General features: G+C 41.9%; 1 protein-coding gene across 7 annotated transcripts; it reads left to right on the top strand.

Moving 5' to 3' along the window:
• On the top strand, positions 1 to 20,066 carry F11 (coagulation factor XI). Of its 7 annotated transcripts, none has more exons than XM_060653013.3 (15): positions 1 to 423; positions 1,257 to 1,312; positions 3,294 to 3,432; positions 5,360 to 5,466; positions 6,375 to 6,534; positions 7,718 to 7,827; positions 8,536 to 8,695; positions 10,800 to 10,909; positions 11,010 to 11,172; positions 11,262 to 11,368; positions 14,975 to 15,143; positions 16,334 to 16,509; positions 17,083 to 17,178; positions 17,706 to 17,845; positions 18,079 to 20,066. In XM_060653013.3, the coding sequence occupies exons 2-15, from the start codon at positions 1,258 to 1,260 to the stop codon at positions 18,238 to 18,240; spliced, it is 1,854 nt and encodes a 617-aa protein (XP_060508996.2). In that variant the 5' UTR covers positions 1 to 423; position 1,257; the 3' UTR covers positions 18,241 to 20,066. The 7 variants fall into 7 exon arrangements, with proteins under 7 accessions (XP_060508996.2, XP_060508995.2, XP_060508998.2 ...); XM_060653012.3 differs by having other exon boundaries at positions 2 to 423; positions 3,270 to 3,432; XM_060653015.3 differs by having other exon boundaries at positions 7 to 423; positions 3,284 to 3,432.
• The last annotated feature ends 576 nt before the right edge of the window (positions 20,067 to 20,642 follow it).

Here is a 20,642-nt window from a genome sequence, read left to right as displayed (position 1 = left end):
CGAGTTAGGCGAGAATTAATGATTAACAGCCGATGTTTGTCAGTGTGGTTAAGAGCAGCTGTGGTTACCAGGCATCCCAGTGTGAGGGGCCAGTTGCTAAGCCACACAAATTCAAGTTCTCTCTCAGTCTCTCTGGGGGGGGAAGTTTTGAAAAATACACGGTGATATAAGACAAAAAGATGTGTTGTCTTGAAAGAGCGAGCAACTGGACCACTTTAGATACACCGAGCTTTTGAGAGCTCTCGCAGACACTGCTGTAAGAAAAGACACCATTACACAACATCGGGAATCGGGAAAAGTAAACATTAAAGTTGAGTGAACGTGTCCTGCCCAAGCTCATTTAGAGGAGGATGAAGACCATTTTGGAAGAAGAGAAACCCTCTTGTTGAGAAGGTGGCAAACAGGCCAACAAAATATTTTCAGGTACGATTTCAAAAATTCTTTGATTTCTCTCCAGCAAATTTTCCTTGAAGTGCCTTTCCCTACCATGGGGGAGGCGGGGGGTGGGGAGGGTCTTACAAATTTTTTTACAATAGAGAATGATTGATTTATTACAATTTATCTGACTCGACATTTTAGAAGCTTTTATCCCCAACCAATTTGAGAGGAGATACAGAATGAAAGAATAATTTGTCATCACTAACAAGTATTTGACAAATTAGAAGGATTTTCAAGATCGAGGTTAAAACAATAGCAAGTCTTGATGCGTCTCACTGATAGTGAGTTTTTCACAGAGCAGTTAGTTCGATGCTTTGTGAGGATAAGTACATTTACAGGTAATGAAGACGGTCTATGAATATACTTGCAGCAGACTTTTCTAAATGGTAACGTCGTAAGTAGAAAGTCATTTAGAGCTTCCAAGAGGTACAGAGAGAGACTTCAAAGATGGAAAGGAAGGAAACAAATTGGAAAAGAACACAAAAATGGAAAAACGAGTTGGGGAGGGCTCGGATGACAACAATGAAAAATATCTGGTTAATGGTGAGCTGGAGGCACTGGGGAAGCAGAGATGGGGGGACTCCCCCGGTCCGCTCTGGGTTCTTCAGAACTAGGAAAGTCTTGAACTCTACGTGCTATCATCCTGGGGAGTGTCCTAGGATTTGGGGAAGGTAAAATTCAGCATTAACGTAACAACCTGCAAATACCGTAGAATTCACCACTCCTCTCCCTCCGTTTCTTGTGAACCCTGATGTCAGTGAACTGCTTATAAATTCACTTTGCATGCTCTAAATACATACACATTTTTCTTTTTGTAGGATGATTTTATTATATCGAGTGGTACATTTCATTTTATTTGCCTCAGTTTCCAGTGGTAAGTAGAGCTTAAGCTCAGATAAGAATTGGAAACAGCTTAATTTCCTGCTTTGAAGACTGGAAAACAGAAGGGCTTATCTACAGGCCCACACCATCTACTCCACGGAAGGACATTAAATCATTTTATTTTTCACTTAAGGGCTCCAGGGGTTTTCAAAACAGGGAGGGCAATTAAAGAACAGGAATTGGTCATAATAGTAGTAATCTGGGTCCATATGTATAAGTCATATCCAAATCTGTACCTCTGTTTATATCCAAATCTGCATCAGTCATGACAAGTTTGGTGGTAATTATTACTTTCTTTGCATCGCATGGGGGGATTTCCGTGGACCATGAGAACACTTCTAGGTGCAAACAGACTCTTAACTAATGAGGGGCCGCCTTGCAACTCCAAGGAAGCCGCCCGGAGCTTGGGGAGAGGGGGCAGGTTTCTGTTCACCTCCGGGTCACTCTTGGGTAGCTGCAAATCTTGGAGAAAATTATCCTATATGCAGAGGTTATAGTTGGGTAAGTTAGAAGGCGTATGTGGTGGGTTTTGAGCACAGGCTGTGGCAGGGATCCTTGACTCTCTTTTTCCCCAGAGATCTCTTTGGACTGCGTTCTCAGAGTCATGTTTTCGAAGGCGTAAAGTAAAAATACAAAGGATTGCCGAGAAAATCAATTGTATTGCAATATCGTTAGTGAAAATGTAAAAACAAAACGAAACAAAACAAAACCTGTTACAAAAATAGATGTGCTTCTTATTGACACATGATGTAACAAGATTTAGCGGTGGGTCTAAAACTGCAAAGTAATTATCACCACCGAGCTGGTGATATTATTTGAGGATATTGGCAGCTGTCATGTTTTCTTTTTAAATCTGTAATCTTAGTATGACAAAGCAGATACTGTGAACATTGTGGTTTGTTACATTAATGATGGAAAGCTGTATCACGTTTTGGGTAGAGGTTAGTGAAAATAAAGTTGGAATTTTCCCCATCCAAGACCCTGGCTAAATCTAGTGATAGTTTTAGTGATAGTTTTCACTGCTCTGTACCTACGTACTTTCCCACATACTCATTGGTATGTTTGTTACTACGATAAATATTTGAGTTATATTTTATCCTTCCCAAAGTATTTCATTTTTACTATAAGTGTATGTATACATTTATATATATATAGCATGCATATGCTACGTATATGAAAGATATTAAGAAGCCTTCTTAATGGCAGTGTACTAAGATTAAAAACTACAACCTTTTATTCAGTGACTGAGTAATAATGACCCAAAGAGCCATAAGCTGGAATATTAAATATCTCTTTCTAGAAACGGAAAAAAAAATCGTTTCTTGTCCTTTTGGCTAAGATCAAGTGTAGAAACAGAAAAAAAAAAAAAAGGGTTTTATCCAACTTACCTTTGAAAAAAATACCTGTGTGTGGTTTCAGCTGGAATGGGAATTCAGATATTTTTCTGAGAATCTACAGTTCCTGTTCCTAAACTGGCCCATTTTAAATAGTGAGGTGATACAGTGTATCACAGCCAGGGCCATCAAACACTATTGAAAAACCATCACTCTGGATCTTTTGTTTCATATAAACAAGGAATTTTGACAAACAAGCAACAGGGAAAGGGAAAAGCAGGCGGCCCCTTCCAGACTTGGATGTGACCCTAAGGAACATCTTTGGCCAGGAAAGCTCTGAGAAACTATTCAGTTACCCGCAAAGCACCCTCATCTCCAAGATAATCCCTCAGAAGCACAGTTCCATCGAGGCAAATGTGCCATTTTGCGATTTCTTTTTCTGTCTGAGGCTGCTCATCCAATCAACCAACATCAAAGTGTTGATTGCTCTGATTTCCAAGTTCAGGCGCATTTCCTGGGAAGTAGACCTACTTCGCTTGCCTTTGTGAGATTATTATCTAATTCGATACGTGCAACTAAAGCCCCCAATAATTCATGCCACGTATTACATCACAGAATGTGTGACTAAGCTGTTCACAGATACCGGCTTTCAAGGAGGAGACGTGACTACCATTTTCACACCAAGCGCCAAGCACTGTCAGCTTATTTGCACCCACCATCCGAGATGTCTGCTTTTCACCTTCATGGCTGAATCGTCGTCGGAAGATCCTACCAGATGGTAAATGTTCGCGTTTCTGCACAGAGGAAGTAGCTTTCCGGGTTGATTACTTACCAATAAGTATTCATCTACCATTTTAGAAAATGGAAGGTTAATGATGGGAAAACACGTGGTCCTTCAATTGAAATATTAAGTATTGCAGGAAAGAAAATCGTGCCCAGGCAGATCAGGGAGGAGCAGACATGCCTCTCAGTGTGGACTTTCTAGCTCCTCTGTGGTCTAGATTTTAGCGGTACTCTTATTTCTCTCCGCTGTTATTACGCCTCTTAATCGTTTTGTTCCTTGCTTTTTGATTCATTATTGATATTTGATATTATTCAAACCGGTGCTTTTCCTTCAATTATTTTATTAGGAAATAAATATTTATGGGGCGCCTGGGTGGCTCAGTCGGTTAAGCGGCCGACTTCGGCTCAGGTCAGGATCTCGCGGTCCGTGAGTTCGAGCCCCACGTCGGGCTCTGTGCCGACAGCTCAGAGCCTGGAGCCTGTTTCAGATTCTGTGTCTCCCTCTCTCTGACCCTCCCCTGTTCATGCTCTGTCTCTCTCTCAAAAATAAATAAATGTTGGGGCGCCTGGGTGGCGCAGTCGGTTAAGCGTCCGACTTCAGCCAGGTCACGGTCTCGCGGTCCGTGAGTTCGAGCCCCGTGTCGGGCTCTGGGCTGATGGCTCGGAGCCTGGAGCCTGTTTCCGATTCTGTGTCTCCCTCTCTCTCTGACCCTCCCCCGTTCATGCTCTGTCTCTCTCTGTCCCAAAAATAAATAAAAAACGTTGAAAAAAAATTTTTTTAAATAAATAAATAAATAAATGTTAAAAAAAAATCTTTTTTTTAATATTTATAAATGTAGTTTGAAAGAACAGCACAGTGATCCCCTGTCACCACCAAGTTTTTTGTTCGCCATTTGTGCCTTATCTATATCTATCTATCATCTGTCTATCTTTCTATTTAACCATTTGAAATAATATGAAAACATTATAACATTTTACTCCTAAATATTTCAACATACCTTTTCCTACATAAAGGAAACGATTGTAACAAGAACCCCTTTATAACATCTCAGGTGTCCCCCAAATAAAATTTATAGCTATTAACCAGTATTAATAGCTATATCTGTATAGGACACTTGGGGACACCTGGCTAGCTCGGTCGGTTAAGTGTCCGACTCTTGGTTTTGGCTCACGTCATGATCTCATGCTTTCATGAGACTGAGCCCCACATTGGGCTCTATGCTGACAGTATGGAGCCTGCTTGGGTTTCTCTCCCTCTCTCTCTCTCTCTCTCTCTCTCTCTCTCTCTGTGTGCCTCCTCTGCTTCCGCTTTCTCTCTCTCTCTCTCAAAACAAATAGATAAAAACATTAAAAAGACTTTTAGGACATTCCATCCACCACTTTTGTTTCCATGTTGAACTTGAACATTCAAAGATGAAGCTTTACTACAGAGGTAAGTAATCAACATGTTTGTGTATTATTGCTGCATTCATAGATATTTACATAGTATCCTTAACTTAAAAAATTACTACTCTGGAGTCTACAACAAGGGTTGGCAAACTTTTTCTTGACAAAGCCGGGGTTGAATATTTTAGCAATGATGGATCCAGAAGCAAAGTCAAAGATATTATAGAAGTACTTCTATAACTATTTAAAATGTAACCATTTAGCAATAAGACTCCATTCTCAGCTGATGGGCTGCAAAAAACAGGCAGAGGGCTGCTTGACCAACGGGCCATAGTTCACTCCTGTTTCCAGTTAGTAGGGAAAACTGTAGGTGAGCTCTTAAGTGAAGGGATGTTAGAATGGAAAAAAACAAACAAACAGCTTTGCTAAGAAAATATTTGTTTTGGCATCAGATAGAGCAGTTTGTTTCTTTGTCTCTGATTTTCTGTGTGCTGACTTTTAAGATCCACTATTTTAAAACGTAAGTTCTCACGCAGGTTTACTTGTATCCTGAAAGACAGTGTAACAGAAACACTGCCAAGGGTGAATATGACAGGAGCAATTTCTGGATATTCTTTCAAGCAATGCCCACATCAAATAAGTGGTAAGATGTCCTATTAGAATTCGTAAACACTTAGTTACTATGATATATATATATATATATATATATATATATATATATATATATATAGTTATATCACATATGCTTTTATGGCTATAAAACAAAACCCTGCGGTGTGGACTTAGAGTCTCCTAATGAAGTTCTTTCAGGGAAGAGTCAAAGCTAGCACGCACACTCTGTCCCCCCTTCATTAAAATTTACCCAACTAGAAGGACACGTCTTACTGTATCAGTTCTCATCATTCATCTTTCTCTTCCCAGCTTAAAGTTTTATATAGGAGTCCATATTTTTGTAATGTTTATTTATTTGTGAGGCAGAGAGAGAGACAGAGCCTGGAGCCTGAGCAGGGGAAGGGCAGGGAGAGAGGGAGACACAGACTCCGAGGCAGGCTCCAGGCTCTGAGCCGTCAGCACAGAGCCCGACGCGGGGCTCGAACTCACGTGCTGTGAGATCATGTCCTGAGCCAAAGTCAGACGCTTAACCAGCTGAGCCACCCAGGCGCCCCTGTAAGTCCATACTAAACATATTACTTCGAATCAAAGGAGCAACTAGGAAGGTTGAGACGACACTTAACCGTCCAAAGATCCTCCAATAGGTTAGCGGATCAATCAGTCAGTGGAGTTAAGGAGACAAGGGAGGCCAGGGCAGAAAGTTAACACAGCAATTTACAAGTCTAATACTATTGCGCCATAAGAAGGGCATTTTCATTCTTTTTCTGCTTCCATGTGAGCGTAGAAGTTAAGCAGATGAAGATGAAAACAAAGGATTTCTGAGAAAAAGTGACTGGAAGAGTTGAAAGAGTAAGTCAGGAAGGGCAGTTGCTAACGTAGCACCGTTCAGGTTGGCTCTGGAGTCTGGAAGACCGCCACGTTGTCTGCTTTTGTCTCCAGCTTGCCACAGGAATATGTACGTGGACCTGGACATGAAGGGCATGAACTATAAGAGCTTGATGACCAGGGATGCCCAGGAATGCCAAGAGAGATGCACAAATGATGTGCACTGTCACTTTTTCACATATGCAACGAAGCAGTTTCCAAGCACGGAGCATCGGTGAGTGAGCCGTAGGCTGAGCCCGTGGACAGTGAGTAGATCGTCGCATTGTCTGATGGAAAACAAAATTTCTCCTCGACTTGATGCCAGAATTTTTGTTTTCAGCCCCCAAACGACATTTCTAGAACAAGTACAGTGCTAATAGTTTTCTTCACAGAAAGCAGCAGAAATGCATTTCCTTTATGTTAAGGACTCTGTCTTTTTACTGACATTGTTGTATCTGCTTCACCCATCGCCTGGCTAATTTAAAAAGTGATACGTTTCTTAATTGGAAGTTTTGAGACAGTTACAGTTGATCTGACTGCGTCATTCCCAGCCTAAGGATTATAGAACCGAAGGGAAAACCTACTCAGACCTCTCTAAGTAAGAGTTCCTTATCTAAGACAGAATAACTGAAGCCCATGTGAAGTGTTTTAAAATCCACCCCAAACTGGATTTTGAAATATGCTGGAGATAAATGTGTGAGAATGTAGAAATGACCTGATCTCTAATGATGAATCGGTGTTCTCGTTAAAAAAAAAATTTTTTTAGGGAAAAAAAATATCACTAACTTTTATATTTAGAAATTTCTGAGATGTTCTAGGGTTGTATAGGAAACCACACTGATCTAGAACCCAACAAAAAAAGGAGAACTAAGTTTAAATGACCATTATTTGGATTCCCTTTTGGGTTTTTCCATGCCACTCTCCACATTCACAAGGAGGTGAATAATATAAATAATAATAAAGCATCCGTCACTCCTTTCAAAAACGACGACGATAAAACCGAATGCTCAGATTTAGAAGTAAGTTTTCACGTTTTGTGTTTGGCTCAGCTCAAGCTACATCTTCTTAACATATTTCATGTCTGAGACTTGACACGACAGGGACAGCACGCCAGGAAATGGGGAGTAGAGAAGGGCTTGAGAATTCATTACTTCCTACCTCCGATTCTTCAGGCCGTCATCTCTCCAAAGGTGTCATTTAAGTGATGAAAACTAGAATTGACAAAATTCAGGGGCCCTCCAGGTCCTGGCAGAGGAAGGACTCAAGTCCTGCTGTCCAGCATCAGCTTGATGCTTTTCAGAGCAGATCCTCAGCTGTCAGCCCAGGAACTCTCTAGACTGGCATTTCGTGTCGTCTCATGTTGTTTCCTACATGTATTTCGACGAGTAAAACATTTTCCCATTTTTGTTTTCATTCAGAAACATTTGTCTGCTGAAGTACACCCACATGGGGACACCAACCAGAATAATGAAGCTCACTAAAGTGGTCTCCGGATTTTCACTAAAATCCTGTGCGCTTTCTAAGCTGGGTAACTGTTACTTTCTCGGCGAGGTGGTTTAACCATTAAATAGTAGGTGCGGGTGGTAGGAATGAGGGGCCTGACTTAGGACACCCATGTGCGCCCCCTGGTGAAATGGACCAAATGATCTTTTACCTTCTTCGTGTGAAAAATGTCATCATGTCCCGTGTAATTAGAGCGATATTTGAATTTAAAGTGTAAAATAATCACTCCAGTTTTCCGAATGAAAAAAATTTGAAGAGCTTGGGACAAACAAACTGTGAAAAGAATTGTTGTTAAGATTTTAGGTTCAACTTTAGGCTCACTGCAAAATGGAGGGGAAAGTATGGGTGTCCCATAGACCCCTGCCCCGGGGCACATGCACAGGTTCCCTTATTATCAACACCCCCCGCCCCCACCAGAGTGGTACATTTGTTACAATCGATTGACATACATTGACGCATCATAATCGCCCCAGAGCCCACAGCTTACATTCCAGTTCACTCTTGGTGTTGTATATTCCATGGGTTTGGATAAGTGTATAATGATATCTATCTATCATCACGGTATCGTACAGAGAATTTCTACTGCCCTAAAAACCTCCTCCGTGCTTGGCCCACTCATCCCTCTTCACCCCGCAACAAACTTTTTATATGGAATTTACAAATACTCTAGCTGGGATTTTACTGATTGTATTGGGGAGTTGATTTCTTAAACATGGTTTCTTCTGTCGTACAGCTTGTATCAGGGACGTTTTCCCTAGTACGGCATTTGCAGACAGTAACATCGGCAGTGTCATGGCTCCGGATGTCTTTGTCTGTCGCCGCATTTGTACTCACCACCCCAGTTGTCTGTTTTTTACCTTCCTTTCTCAAGAATGGCCAACAGAACCTGAAAGGTAAGGAATTAAGATGAAGATTCACGCCTTAAGATGGCCGATCAAGGTCCGTCCTTTAAAAACTTCTGAGCAGCTACACATTTCATCTAAAGGTCTGCAGAGGACAGGCCAAAGTTGCCGGGAAGAATGCCTAGCCCCTCTCTCTTTGCATTCGCCACCTGATGACCGCAAACCTGAGGTTACCGAGGACTCTTGTTTTCTTGAGCCGAGGGAGGTCTCTGCCTGCAGCAAAGGGAGGGTTGCCTCGTTCTGAACGGAGTAAAGAACATAAGGATGACCCTCAAGGGGCAACTTAGTTCAGTGCCCAGTTGGAGATCAGTGAACCTAGAGTAGAAAGGGCTGGGAGTATCAGGGAAATGTCAAATCCGAAGTGAAGAGAGGTGGAAAGGAAGGCCTATATTAATGGAATTGGGGGTAATTGTGGAGGGGTACTTGAGAATTGAGATGCTGTTTTCCTACCGATGGGTACCAATCCAGGAAACCATGCTGAAACGTGGGAAAGGTCTTTGATCATTAAAGGGATATCTGCTGGGGTTGTTGTTCCTCATTAATAAGATTCACTAAAACAAACAAACAAACAAAAACAAGAAACCAAAAACCCCACTTAAGAGTGCTTCAGAATCTCGATGCTCTATATTATCTGAATGGGAATTCTCAGAGCCCCCGGTATTTGCCTGACTTGGCTGTTTGTGTGAGGAATGGGTCCCCCAGAATCCAGCTGGGTTAGGCCCTTGAGGTCCTTGTCCGTCAAGCAAGCCTGGTTTTCCATTGAGTGACTTTTGGAAGCACTAGTTTGGTCCCATGAAAATATATCTGTTACTTTCATTTACTCAACGATATAATTTATTTGGTGCCTACTGCATACGAGGCACTGTTCTAAACACCAGGGATACCACTAGTGAACGAAAGAGACGAAAACCCTGCCCTACTTGGACAAGAGTGGAAGTGATAGAGAAGTCATCAGGTTGGGATATATTGTCCAATGGGGAGGCAATAAAATCTGTTGACTGGTTGTCTGCTCTGAAGGAAAGAGTCAGTGAGAGCTCTAAGACTTTTGGCTCAAGGAATCGAAAGGATAAAAATACCCATGACTGGGATGCAGATTTCATGAGGCGCAGATTTCAAGAGGGAAGAGATGCCCAGTGGACATCCAGAGAGAAATGTTGATCTGGAAGTTGTAAAGGGAAATCTTGAACTAAGAGGAGAGGTTTGTGTTCTGGATCTGTGTCTGGGTGTCACTAGCATAACCGCTGGTAATTGAAGGGACTGAATGCAGTCAGAGAAGAAAGGGGGTTCAAAGACTGCATTATAAATGGCACAAATTAGAAAGATGCCTAATCACTGCTCATTTTCTTTTTTTACTCCTTTTATAACATTCCCGGTCAATACCTGTAAGAGGGGTAAAACACTGGATCCTCAATACAGGGTGAGAGGGGAACATGAGTGCTAGAAGCCAAGACTTGGCTTTTTAAATTGAAATTAATTAAAATTAAATAGAACTAAATGTTCATCTCCTCAGCTGTATCAGCCACATTTCAAGTGCTCAGTAGCCACATGTGATTAGGGGCTATCGAATTGGGTGGCACGGGCATGGACCGTGTCCATCATTGCAGAAAACTCTATTGGACAGCACTGCTCTAGACTGTGATTTGGGGCTAATCAGGAAAAGTTGTTTTGTTCCAAGAAGAGGCTGCTTGTACGGAGCCTGTGATGAATGTCATTTATCTGCGTCTGAGCCTGAAGCAACTCTGGATAGCAGATTTCTCCAGAGCATGAAAGTTACGGAATCTTTGAAATGGGCGAGGAGTGTTGAAAAAGAGGAGAGAAAGAAGGAAAATGGTAGGAACACTGGCGATAGAAACAGCTCAGAAAACTTTTGTGGAGGCAAGTGGTATCCTGTTGAAGACCTGTCTACAACCTATGGATCATGGGGTCTGACTCAGTGATGTATGAAGAGTACTTACAAAATGAGAAATTGTTCACTCTTAAACACACCAACATGAATTGACTTTTGTACGTGTTATAAAAATGGTTCTTTTCTTTGATATGTGTTACATGATCCATTTACATTCCCTCCTCCCCCCCCCCCCTTTTTTTCTGTTAGAAATCTTTGTCTCCTAAAAACATCTGAAAGTGGATTGCCAAGTACACGCATTAAGAAGGACAAAGCTCTTTCTGGTTTCAGTCTGCAAACCTGCAGGCACAGTGTCCCAGGTAAACAATGGAGCCACTCTCTCCTGATCAAGATCAACAAACCTAGGTCGACTCGTGGTAAGTTTGGTGTCTTGTACCTGATGTGTGATTTCCTGCCTAGTGTTCTGTCATTCCTCATTTTACCACGACACTGATTTCTTGGGAGAAGAACTGGACATTGTTGACGTGAAAGGGCACGAAGACTGCCAGAAAATGTGTACCGACTCCATCCGCTGCCAGTTTTTTACCTATTCGCCATCTCCAGAATCTTGCAACGGAGGGAAGTAAGACGTACAAAGAGTTGCACAGATACTCCCGTCCCATCTCCTCGAGGGGGGTGTTATGTTTATACTCTTCTGTTTCCCACCTGCAGGGGTAAATGTTACTTAAAACTCTCTTCAAATGGATCTCCAACGAAAATACTTCATGGGAGAGGAGGCATCTCTGGATATACGTTAAGGTTATGTAAAATGGATAATGGTGAGTTTAATGGCACGCGAGAAAATACATCTGAAGAAGTTATTTTATAACAAATGTATCATGACTCTCAGCGTCAATAGTAACCGCAAAGGGGAGAAAATTAGTACAATAACCAACTTAGATACAATTTTCTGTTAGTTTTACTCCTGTCATCCAGGCTGACCATGTTTTAGTGGTAAATATTGGGCCTCAACTAAACTCTGCATTACCTAATATTAAGTGAGTATGGGTTTTAATTGGACACATGTATACAGTTTATGGTGAGACTCAGGCTCAGTCAACACTTTTATGTTCAATTCCTACTATGAAGGCTATCTTTATTATTATCCTTGAAGATTGAGTATCGGTCAGGAATTTGGTTAATCAGATTATTTATTTTCTGTCCATTGGCCATTACTTGGTATTTAGTTGAAACATAAATAACTACCATATGTTTGAAAAAATTTGTATGTATTCTAGAAATAAAGTAGCTCCCCTTCAGGGGTCTTCATTGTTTCAGATCCCCTGCAAGTATTCTGCATACTTATGAATATTGGCAAAAATTTACAGTAAAACTCTATTTATTTAGAACAATGAGTGTCACAGGGTGGAAAGAAAATAAAAAGATTCTCTAGATTAAACAAGACCTACAATATGTGTAAAATGTGATACAAATTACACCGAAAATAAGATCAGCTGTGGCCAATTCTAGGGGCTAATTTCTGAGCATAGTACTGAGGGATGGTTTGTGGGCAAACAGAATGATCTCCAGACAGAATCTCCAACAGGAAACATTATCGCACTTTTCTCTAAATTACCGTAATAACGTATGATGGCTTTAGTGCTTACTAATTCACATAAAACTACATATTTTAGACTTTTTTCTTGCTTAATGTCCGATATTATAATGTACTATCAATTTAAGATTCAACTGAGATTTAATGAGTAAAATAGAAGTGATGATTATAATTTGTAACAGTTTTCAGAGTATAAAAATCTTCTGTGTCAGAATTATTTCTCTACTGAGAGGAGAGTAAATCCTTAACTTCTGAGAACTTGTTTTGTAACATGTACAATATTGTGTTCAATCTAACATCCTAACGAGGAAACCATGCCTTCCTGGAGTACAGAGGGATCTGATGGCCCAAACTCCTTTAAAATGCCAGAATTATTTCTCTACTGAGAGGAGAGTAAATCCTTAACTTCTGAGAACTTGTTTTGTAACATGTACAATATTGTGTCCAATCTAACGTCCTAACGAGGAAACCATGCCTTCCTGGAGTACAGAGGGATCTGATGGCCCAAACTCCTTTAAAAAGCCAGTCAATTAAGGTGTATCTCCTATATTCTGTTTTCCTTACAATATATTTATCTAAGAAGGAGCATTTATGATAATTCTGTTGTCTTCGTTCTGCTAAGCACCAGAAGGGACGCTTGGCAGATGTTGTTGTCAGTGATGTTGACGTAGTTTCTAAAATGGGAACCAACACTCAACACTTGAACCCATCCCCCACTTTCCTTTCATTATGTTCTTCTCTGATGAATGTATAGATTCTGGCGTATGAAGGCTACAGAATCTATCAGGTGGAGATTGATAGCTGAGGCAGAGAATACAAGATAAAGGGAAAGAAAATCTTAAGACTTTTTAGTGCACTTTCTGAAACTAGATAATTAGGTTTTCCTGCACTACGTCCGATGAAATAATACCCTAATGGGAGGGGATATATAACTGAGGTGACTCTCATATCTTACGCTATCATTGGCCTTCAACGTAACTTTCTGAAGATACAGAGGAATTGCTATCAAAAGAAATGTTTCCTAACACAAAATCTAATGCTAAACACAGATATTTGCAGCATTTTGTTTGAACTGAGAGACAAAATAGAATGAACATCAAGACCTATCATTTGTCCCTAAGAAAGGCACTATTGAATTGTTTATAACATATTTTAGTTACTGTATACCCATTCATTTTCCTAAACTTTGCCTTTCCTCGTAAATCACAAGGGCTTCCCTGTAATTCCAGAATCTAGTCAAAATCTTCAAAATGTTTCTCTGAAACGAATCTCACCCCATCCACCCTCAGGTGAGAACACTTTTCTCAGTGTGCCAGCCTGTTTAAGCTTTCACAAACACACGCAGCTTTCTTCTGCCTCTGCTTGCTACCAACTAGAGTTTTCTTCAAGACTCCTGTCTTCCTATCTGAAGTTTGCCCCAGGATTATACGTCTATTTTCCTGTTCAGAAAAGAAAGTCCTAGAGAGATTGTTCTACACCCACACAAAACCAGGGAACAGACCATCAAGGACTTGGCTTTTTTTTTTTTAATTTTTTTTTAAGTTTATTTATTTTTGAGACAGAGAGAGACAGAGCATGAGCAGGAGAGAGGCAGAGAGAGAGGGAGGCACAGAAGCTGAAGCAGGCTCCAGGCTCTGAGCTGTCAGCACAGAGCCCGACACGGGGCTCAAACTCACGAACTGTGAGATCATGACCTGAGCCGAAGTCGGACGCTTAACCGACTGAGCCACCCAGGCGCCCCAAGGACTTGGCTTTTGACTGCTGACCCTTTTGCTAACTTCACACTCCTCCTCCTGTAGCTAAGGACATGAAGCCTCCCTGGTCCTTTGAGCCATGCTAGTCTAAGTGTGGTCTGGGGGTAGCATGTTGACATCAGCAGTGAGCCTGCTAGAAAGAATTTCAGCAACCTCCCGCCCCCACCCTGGATCAGAATCAGCATTTTAAAAGATAACCAGGTGATCCATATGCACATTAAAGTATGAGAAGCATTGCTCTAGAATACTATTGTCCCGGAACACCTCATTCCAATTCCATCTAGGTTACTGGGGCAGATCTGGCCAGGGCTCCCATTGGCAGGGTGGGTTCTCATTTGGCGTGCCAGGAAGTAGGAGCAAAAAGGACCATCCTGCCCAGGGCAGCTAAGACAGGAGGAAACAGAGGGGGTAAAGGTGAATCAAAGTGCTTGGAAAGTATCAAGGGTTGAACCGGGAGAACCCCAAACTGTCAACAAAGCCAAAAGGAGAAGCAGTTCACAGACAGAAGAGCAGCCCATGCTTGGATGGTGCCCAGCTGGAGCAGGAGACTCTGGGACCAAAGGTCAGCCTGAGCGGAAGAAGATAGGAATTGGACAAAAGCTGTAAACTGAGAGGAGGGTGCTCACTTTTCTTTATGACAGTATTTCTCCAATTTCAGCAGGGCGGGTTGACGTTCAGATTTCTAGGCTCCATTGTCCAAGTTTCTGATCTGGGTCTGAGGGGAGCTCAAGAAGTTGCATCTCTAAGAAATTCCCGAGTGCTGCGATGGGTCCAAGGGCCACGCTTGACAACTGCTTTAAGAGAACCATCAGGGTTAGCAGATGAGGGAGGAGAAGACTGCCACGCAGGACCGGATGAGACATTCTTTGGGAGCATGTCATTAGGAGGTGACTTAGTCATGCAATTTTCCTGTGCAAGCTTTGCTTGCTGAGTTGATTATAAAATTTCTTCAAGTCAAGGTCGTGATAAGGTACTGAATCGAGGGCAGGTTTTCTTCTCTTTCTGCCTGAAGGGACATAACTGCTGATGGAAAAGGAAGACTTAGGAAGCCACTCATTGCAACCCTTCTGTTGTAGTGTGTACGACCAAAATCAAGCCCAGAATTGTTGGAGGAGAGGCATCTGTTCATGGTGAGTGGCCATGGCAGATAACTCTGCATATCACATCACCTGCCCAGAGACACCTGTGTGGAGGCTCCATCATTGGAAACCAGTGGATACTAACAGCTGCCCACTGTTTGATTGGGTCAGTACCATTACCGATTTTATTAGTTCCCCGGGGATCGCCCGTATACTGAAATCTGTCATTAACATTTTAGTAAATATTTTAAAAATGTAAATTACCCTATTTGCTACATTAAATCTCTGTAGTTAAAAAAAAAAGGCAAAAAGAAAGAACAGTTATGGTCTACCAGCATCAGATTAGGTGTAGGAATATGATGGCATATCATTCTGCTTTCCCATTTAAATGCATCCACATGCCCAGGGGTGTTCTTGTTATTTCCCATCAGAACATATCATCTGTGCTTGTCTTGGCATCAGGTCCAGAGCCAAACACAATGAAAATTTCCCCTTCTCTAAATTTGTCGTTCTCTCTCTCCATCTTTCCACTCCTCTCCTCTCCCCTCTCCCTCTGCTCCCTTCCCCTCCCCTCCTTCTCCTTCTTGCCCTCCCCCTCCTCCTCTCTCCTCTCTCCTCTCTCTCTCTCCACCCCCCAACCCCACTGCCATGTTTCCAAATACAGAAGGAAGAGTTCATTACATATCCTCAGATTGGATTCCCTACTTAGGTCAATTTTAATATTGGCCAAACCTAAAAGCTCCATCAGGAGAGTATATGTATTCCAGGGAATTTTAGTTGGCCAAACTTCCTCTTTGCACTTTGGTATTCTCTGAGTTTCCAGACATGGTTTTGTGTGTTTGTTTTTGTTTATACTTATGTTATAACTCAAAGATATGTTTGAAGTCAATAGCCTCCTTTACCTTTTACCTTTTCCATATGGGAAAATGGAGTACAAGAAAATCCAAGTGAATTTCTCAGGTTGATAGGTAATCAATGGTAGGGTTGAAACTAACACCCGGAACTCTTCATGGTGGGGGACGGGGGGAGTCAGGGGGCGGAAGGGAGGAGGAGAGAGAAAGAGAGCGTGAGTGTGTTTGTGTGTGTGTGTGTGTGTGTGTGTGTGTGTGTGTGTGTTGCAGGGTGAAAAGAGCATTCATTCATTTTTATGTGTTTAATATAGTAAATGCTCACCCAGGACCTTCTACAGGAGGAATATGTGAGTGAAAAATTTTAGCATGAAATCACTTCTTTCCGACAAAAAGTCTGCCGCCAGAAGAAAATATTAGTAATAGCTAGGTAAATAACAGTATAGCTCAAATGTTTGGGAATCATTTGGTAATGAAAATTTCTTTTCCTCTATTGTTTATTCCTTAGGTTAGAGTCACCTAAAATCTTGCGTGTCTATAGTGGCATTTTAAATCAATCAGAAGTTAAAAAGGACACAGCTTTCTTTGGGGTTCAAGAAATAATAATTCATGATCAATATGAAATGGCAGAAAGTGGGTATGATATTGCCTTGTTGAAACTGGAAACGGCAATGAATTATACAGGTGTGTTGAATTTTAAATGGAAAGTTGTCTACAATGATGGCCTAGATGTATTGTTTAACACTGCCAGGTTCATGGCCGGAGCCCCACAATCTCCAGGTGGTATGATCATGAGAGAGGGGCTACTAAGCTACTCTTTTAGTCTGCTAAGACCGGTGCTGTTCCCTGATCGTTAAATCTTACTATGGGGTGTGGGTGAAGCGCTGAGTTTTCTCCAGGATTCTTCAGGTTCACAGAATGACCCAACTCTATAATATATTGGAATATTAAAATAACCTATATCTCCCTTTTAGGGGCAAGGGTCAGAATGAGTAGGCAATTTCTACAGGGTCAACAGACCTGGTTAAAGAGACGAAGTTAGGAGGGAGGGCTGTGCCTTTTCTCTTCCTTGTTCCCTCCTCCCAGGATACGTGATGTAGAACACCGAACACAAGGAGAGAAAGTGAATGACGATGAGCCACAGCCCGAATATAATAGAGAACACACTGAATAGTAGAAAGTGAAAGAAGGGAGTCTCTCCCGGGAGAGAAGATGTATTTTGTTTCTGATGACTAAACTATGACTTTTAAAATTTAGATGCTCAGAGACCCATATGTCTACCTTCCAAAGGAGATCGAAGTATAATATACGCTGAGTGCTGGGTGACTGGATGGGGGTACAGAAAATTAGGAGGTAAGAAACCATGTTTCTGTGTGTGCTCCACCCTAAAGATAAAGAACATGGTCTCGTCTTAACCTTTTCTGCTCTGTCAAGTCCCACAGCTAAAATGTGAGTAAAATAATCACATTCTTCAGCTACGGAAAGCATGCTAATGAAGAATGAAGAGACAAAATTACCCAAGTGAGGAGGATCCCCTGTCTGTTTGATTGGAAATTTTAAATATGACAATCTCTTTAATGACTAATTTTTTGTAATGAAGTTTAGTGTGAAACCTAGCACTTTTTTATTAAATGTCATAGCCTGTTATCCAATTATTTTCTCTGGGAGGTAATTCCGGTCAGAGCCATGCTTAGTTTTAAACTGAATGTTAAGAAACAATATATTCTCTATAACTCTGTAGTTATAAAAGGTCTAGGAGGTAAACCTAGTATTTTTTTTTTTCTTTCTAGATTTTTGTATCGGTACGCTTTTGATTTTAAACATACGTGTTTATATTATATATGTGATTATTCCAGTCACAAACCAAAAATTTTTTTCAGACAAAATACAAAATACTCTCCAGAAAGCCAACGTACCCTTGGTGACAACCGAAGAGTGCCAGACAAGATACAGAGGGCACAAAATAACCAATAAGATGCTCTGTGCAGGCTACCGAGAAGGAGGGAAGGATGCTTGTAAGGTAAGAGTGTTTTCGGCCATTGAATATATTCACATGAGAATGTTTAATGCATTTAAGAAGGAGTCTTCTGCCCCGGAGCAGGGAACCACGGTCAATTTGTTTTGCTTACAGTGAAGTTTATCAAAGGGCCAAGAACAGAATTTTAAATGAAATCACTCTGAGACCCATGCATTTAAGACGAGAAGCATCTGAACCGATCCGTGCACCTTTTTTTTTCTGCCCCCCCATCACAGGGAGACTCGGGGGGCCCCCTGTCCTGTAAACACAATGACGTCTGGCACTTGGTGGGCATCACCAGCTGGGGAGAAGGCTGCGGTCAGAGGGAACGGCCCGGGGTTTACACCAATGTGGTTGAGTACGTGGACTGGATTTTGGAGAAAACTCAAGAGGTGTGAAAGAGTCCCCAGATGTCATTTGACCCCTGAAAGGCAAACCAGAGTCTTCCCGGGAGGAGGGTTTTGATTTGACTGAAGAAGACAGACACCGAGCCGCCATGTTCCTCCGCGGGATCCAGGGTCAAGACAGTAAGGCGTTGAGGGGCCTTGGTATTTGTGAGCCACGCGTCAAAAGACACAAGCTGTCATTTCCACAATTCCCATTGTATGCTAATCATAGTTTGTTTTCAGCATCCAGTCTCTTGCCTTTTGATCACACCTTACTGAGCCAAAGAAATCCGAGACGGTGGTATTTTTTAAGATTAAAGGATTGCCAGATATACCAGGAAAGAAGCGAGTTGTGTCACCGGAGGCTCGGGTAGAGCGGCCAAAGCAACCACCATAAAGAGATTTGTTAGGTGAGAAATGGGGGCTGGAGAGAATGGGGACGAGGACCGTCACCATCAACTTGCAAGAATCCGTACTCTGCCTACGTGAGTATCCTCCTTCTGTAAAGGAGGAACTTGATGAGATTCAATGGCATGTTTTCAGAATGATCAGGAATCTTTGTCATTTCAACTTTTAATATGTTTCTGAATTAGTTTGGGTAGACATAAGCCATCAGCGAGCATGAATGTGGACTCCAGAATTTCTGTATGGGAAAGGATTAAAGATAGTAGTTTACCTGGAAGTGGTAGCTTAGGGGAAGGATCTTTTTTTTTAATTTCTTAAAACATTTATTCGTTTTCGAGAGACAGAGCATGAGTGGGGGAGGGGCAGAGAGAGAGGGAGACACAGAATCCGAAGCAGGCTCCAGGGTCTGAGCTGTCAGCCCAGAGCCCGACGCGGGGCTCAGACTCACGAACCGTGAGGTCATGACCCCAGCCGAAGTGGGTCATTCAACCAACTGAGTAACCCAGCCACCCCATCTTAGGGGACGGATCTTAAAAGTTGTACTTGCCTAGAAAATTATAGGTGTGTAGATTGTATACTTAGTCAGTGTGATTCTGGGTCAGGGAGGCTGATAGAGATGAAGGGAGTAAGCTAGAACCTTCCTAAGAGAAGCTGCCACTGTGGGTGTAAGTTTACAAATTGACCTTTACAGATCACAAAGGGATTGGACAGAATTCAATACAAAATACGTCCATACTACAGGGAAAAACCACTTTGGGAACAAGTGGATGGTTATCACAGAGCCCTCATTACCTTCAAAACAGCTCCCTGTATACTAAGTACTGGGGTTTTCCCTTTAGTGTGAGTATTTGCCCGGTTATGGTTTCTGATGAGGTGCATTGACTAGAATCTGCACTGTCTCCACTGCAATTTTCACCCTGTGTCAACAACTATACGTCTCGTCCAAGATGAAAAATATCTATTGAGCACACTGAACGATGAGGACGCCGTGGTTAGCATATGTAACTATGTCCCTACTTTCATGGAGCCCCAGTCTAGTTAGCATGAACAATGCGAATAAGCCAATTACACAAGTATAAAATGATTTTACACTTGAACGAGAGGGATGCACAGGGCTCTATGACGAGAGAGAAAGAGCATTTGGGGGCAGGTTCAAAGATTGGGACAAGAAGGAGTTTGTGCTGAGGAAGACAAAACACAACCAAGGGCAAACAAAACCCCACGTCAAAAAGGCTGGGGTGGTATAAGGGGGCCAGATCTGAAACACTTGCAGATTCAAACAGGACTGGAACGGAAACTCGAATGCCATTGAGATTACCAAACAGCACTAATAATCGTCTCAGTATCTGTTTATTTACCTTAGTAGTCTTGATGTAACACTTCACAGTAAAGAAAAAAAAAAAAACGTTAGGATATAATTCCTCGGAAGAAGACATCTTTATATTCCCCATTTGTGTCTTTTTGTTGTTCCAAAGGAGAGGAAGAAGCCTTCAAGTTGGAGGGGAACACGTGTCACTGATCCATTTCTGAATAAACGTTTGGTGTTCTTTAAAAGAGAGACAGAGAGGAAAGAGCTTTCTGCAAAGTCTTTCCTGAAAAGTATTTGAGAAAAGCACACACGTTAGTTTTGTCAGACTTAACGTTGCAAAAGACCTCAGTTTTTGAACAGTGAGTATATGCCCATGGTTCACAAATGAAATCATGGAAAGAAGGTATAAAAACTACAGTGAGAAGGTCCCCTGGTCCGCACCAAAAGATGACACGTTCTGTATACTGTTCAGCACTGCTCTCTTTTCCATGTAATGTTTTGCCTTGGAAATAGTTCTGATCGGGACGGACAGGGCTTCCTCAGTCTGTGATTTTACAAAAATATGGTATCCCAGGGCGGGGATTCCACACACCAGCCCCTCCAGATGGACACTTGGGTGGTTTCCAGTTTTTTTTCACTCATCCACATGCATGCAGGTAAATTTACAGCATGTATCCCAGAAGTAGAATTTCTGAAAACA

The sequence above is a fragment of the Panthera onca genome, chromosome B1 (assembly GCF_046562875.1).
Source record: "Panthera onca isolate mPanOnc1 chromosome B1, mPanOnc1 haplotype 2, whole genome shotgun sequence".
Classification (NCBI taxonomy): Eukaryota; Metazoa; Chordata; class Mammalia; order Carnivora; family Felidae; genus Panthera; species Panthera onca.
This window is presented reverse-complemented; position numbering and strand designations above follow the sequence as displayed.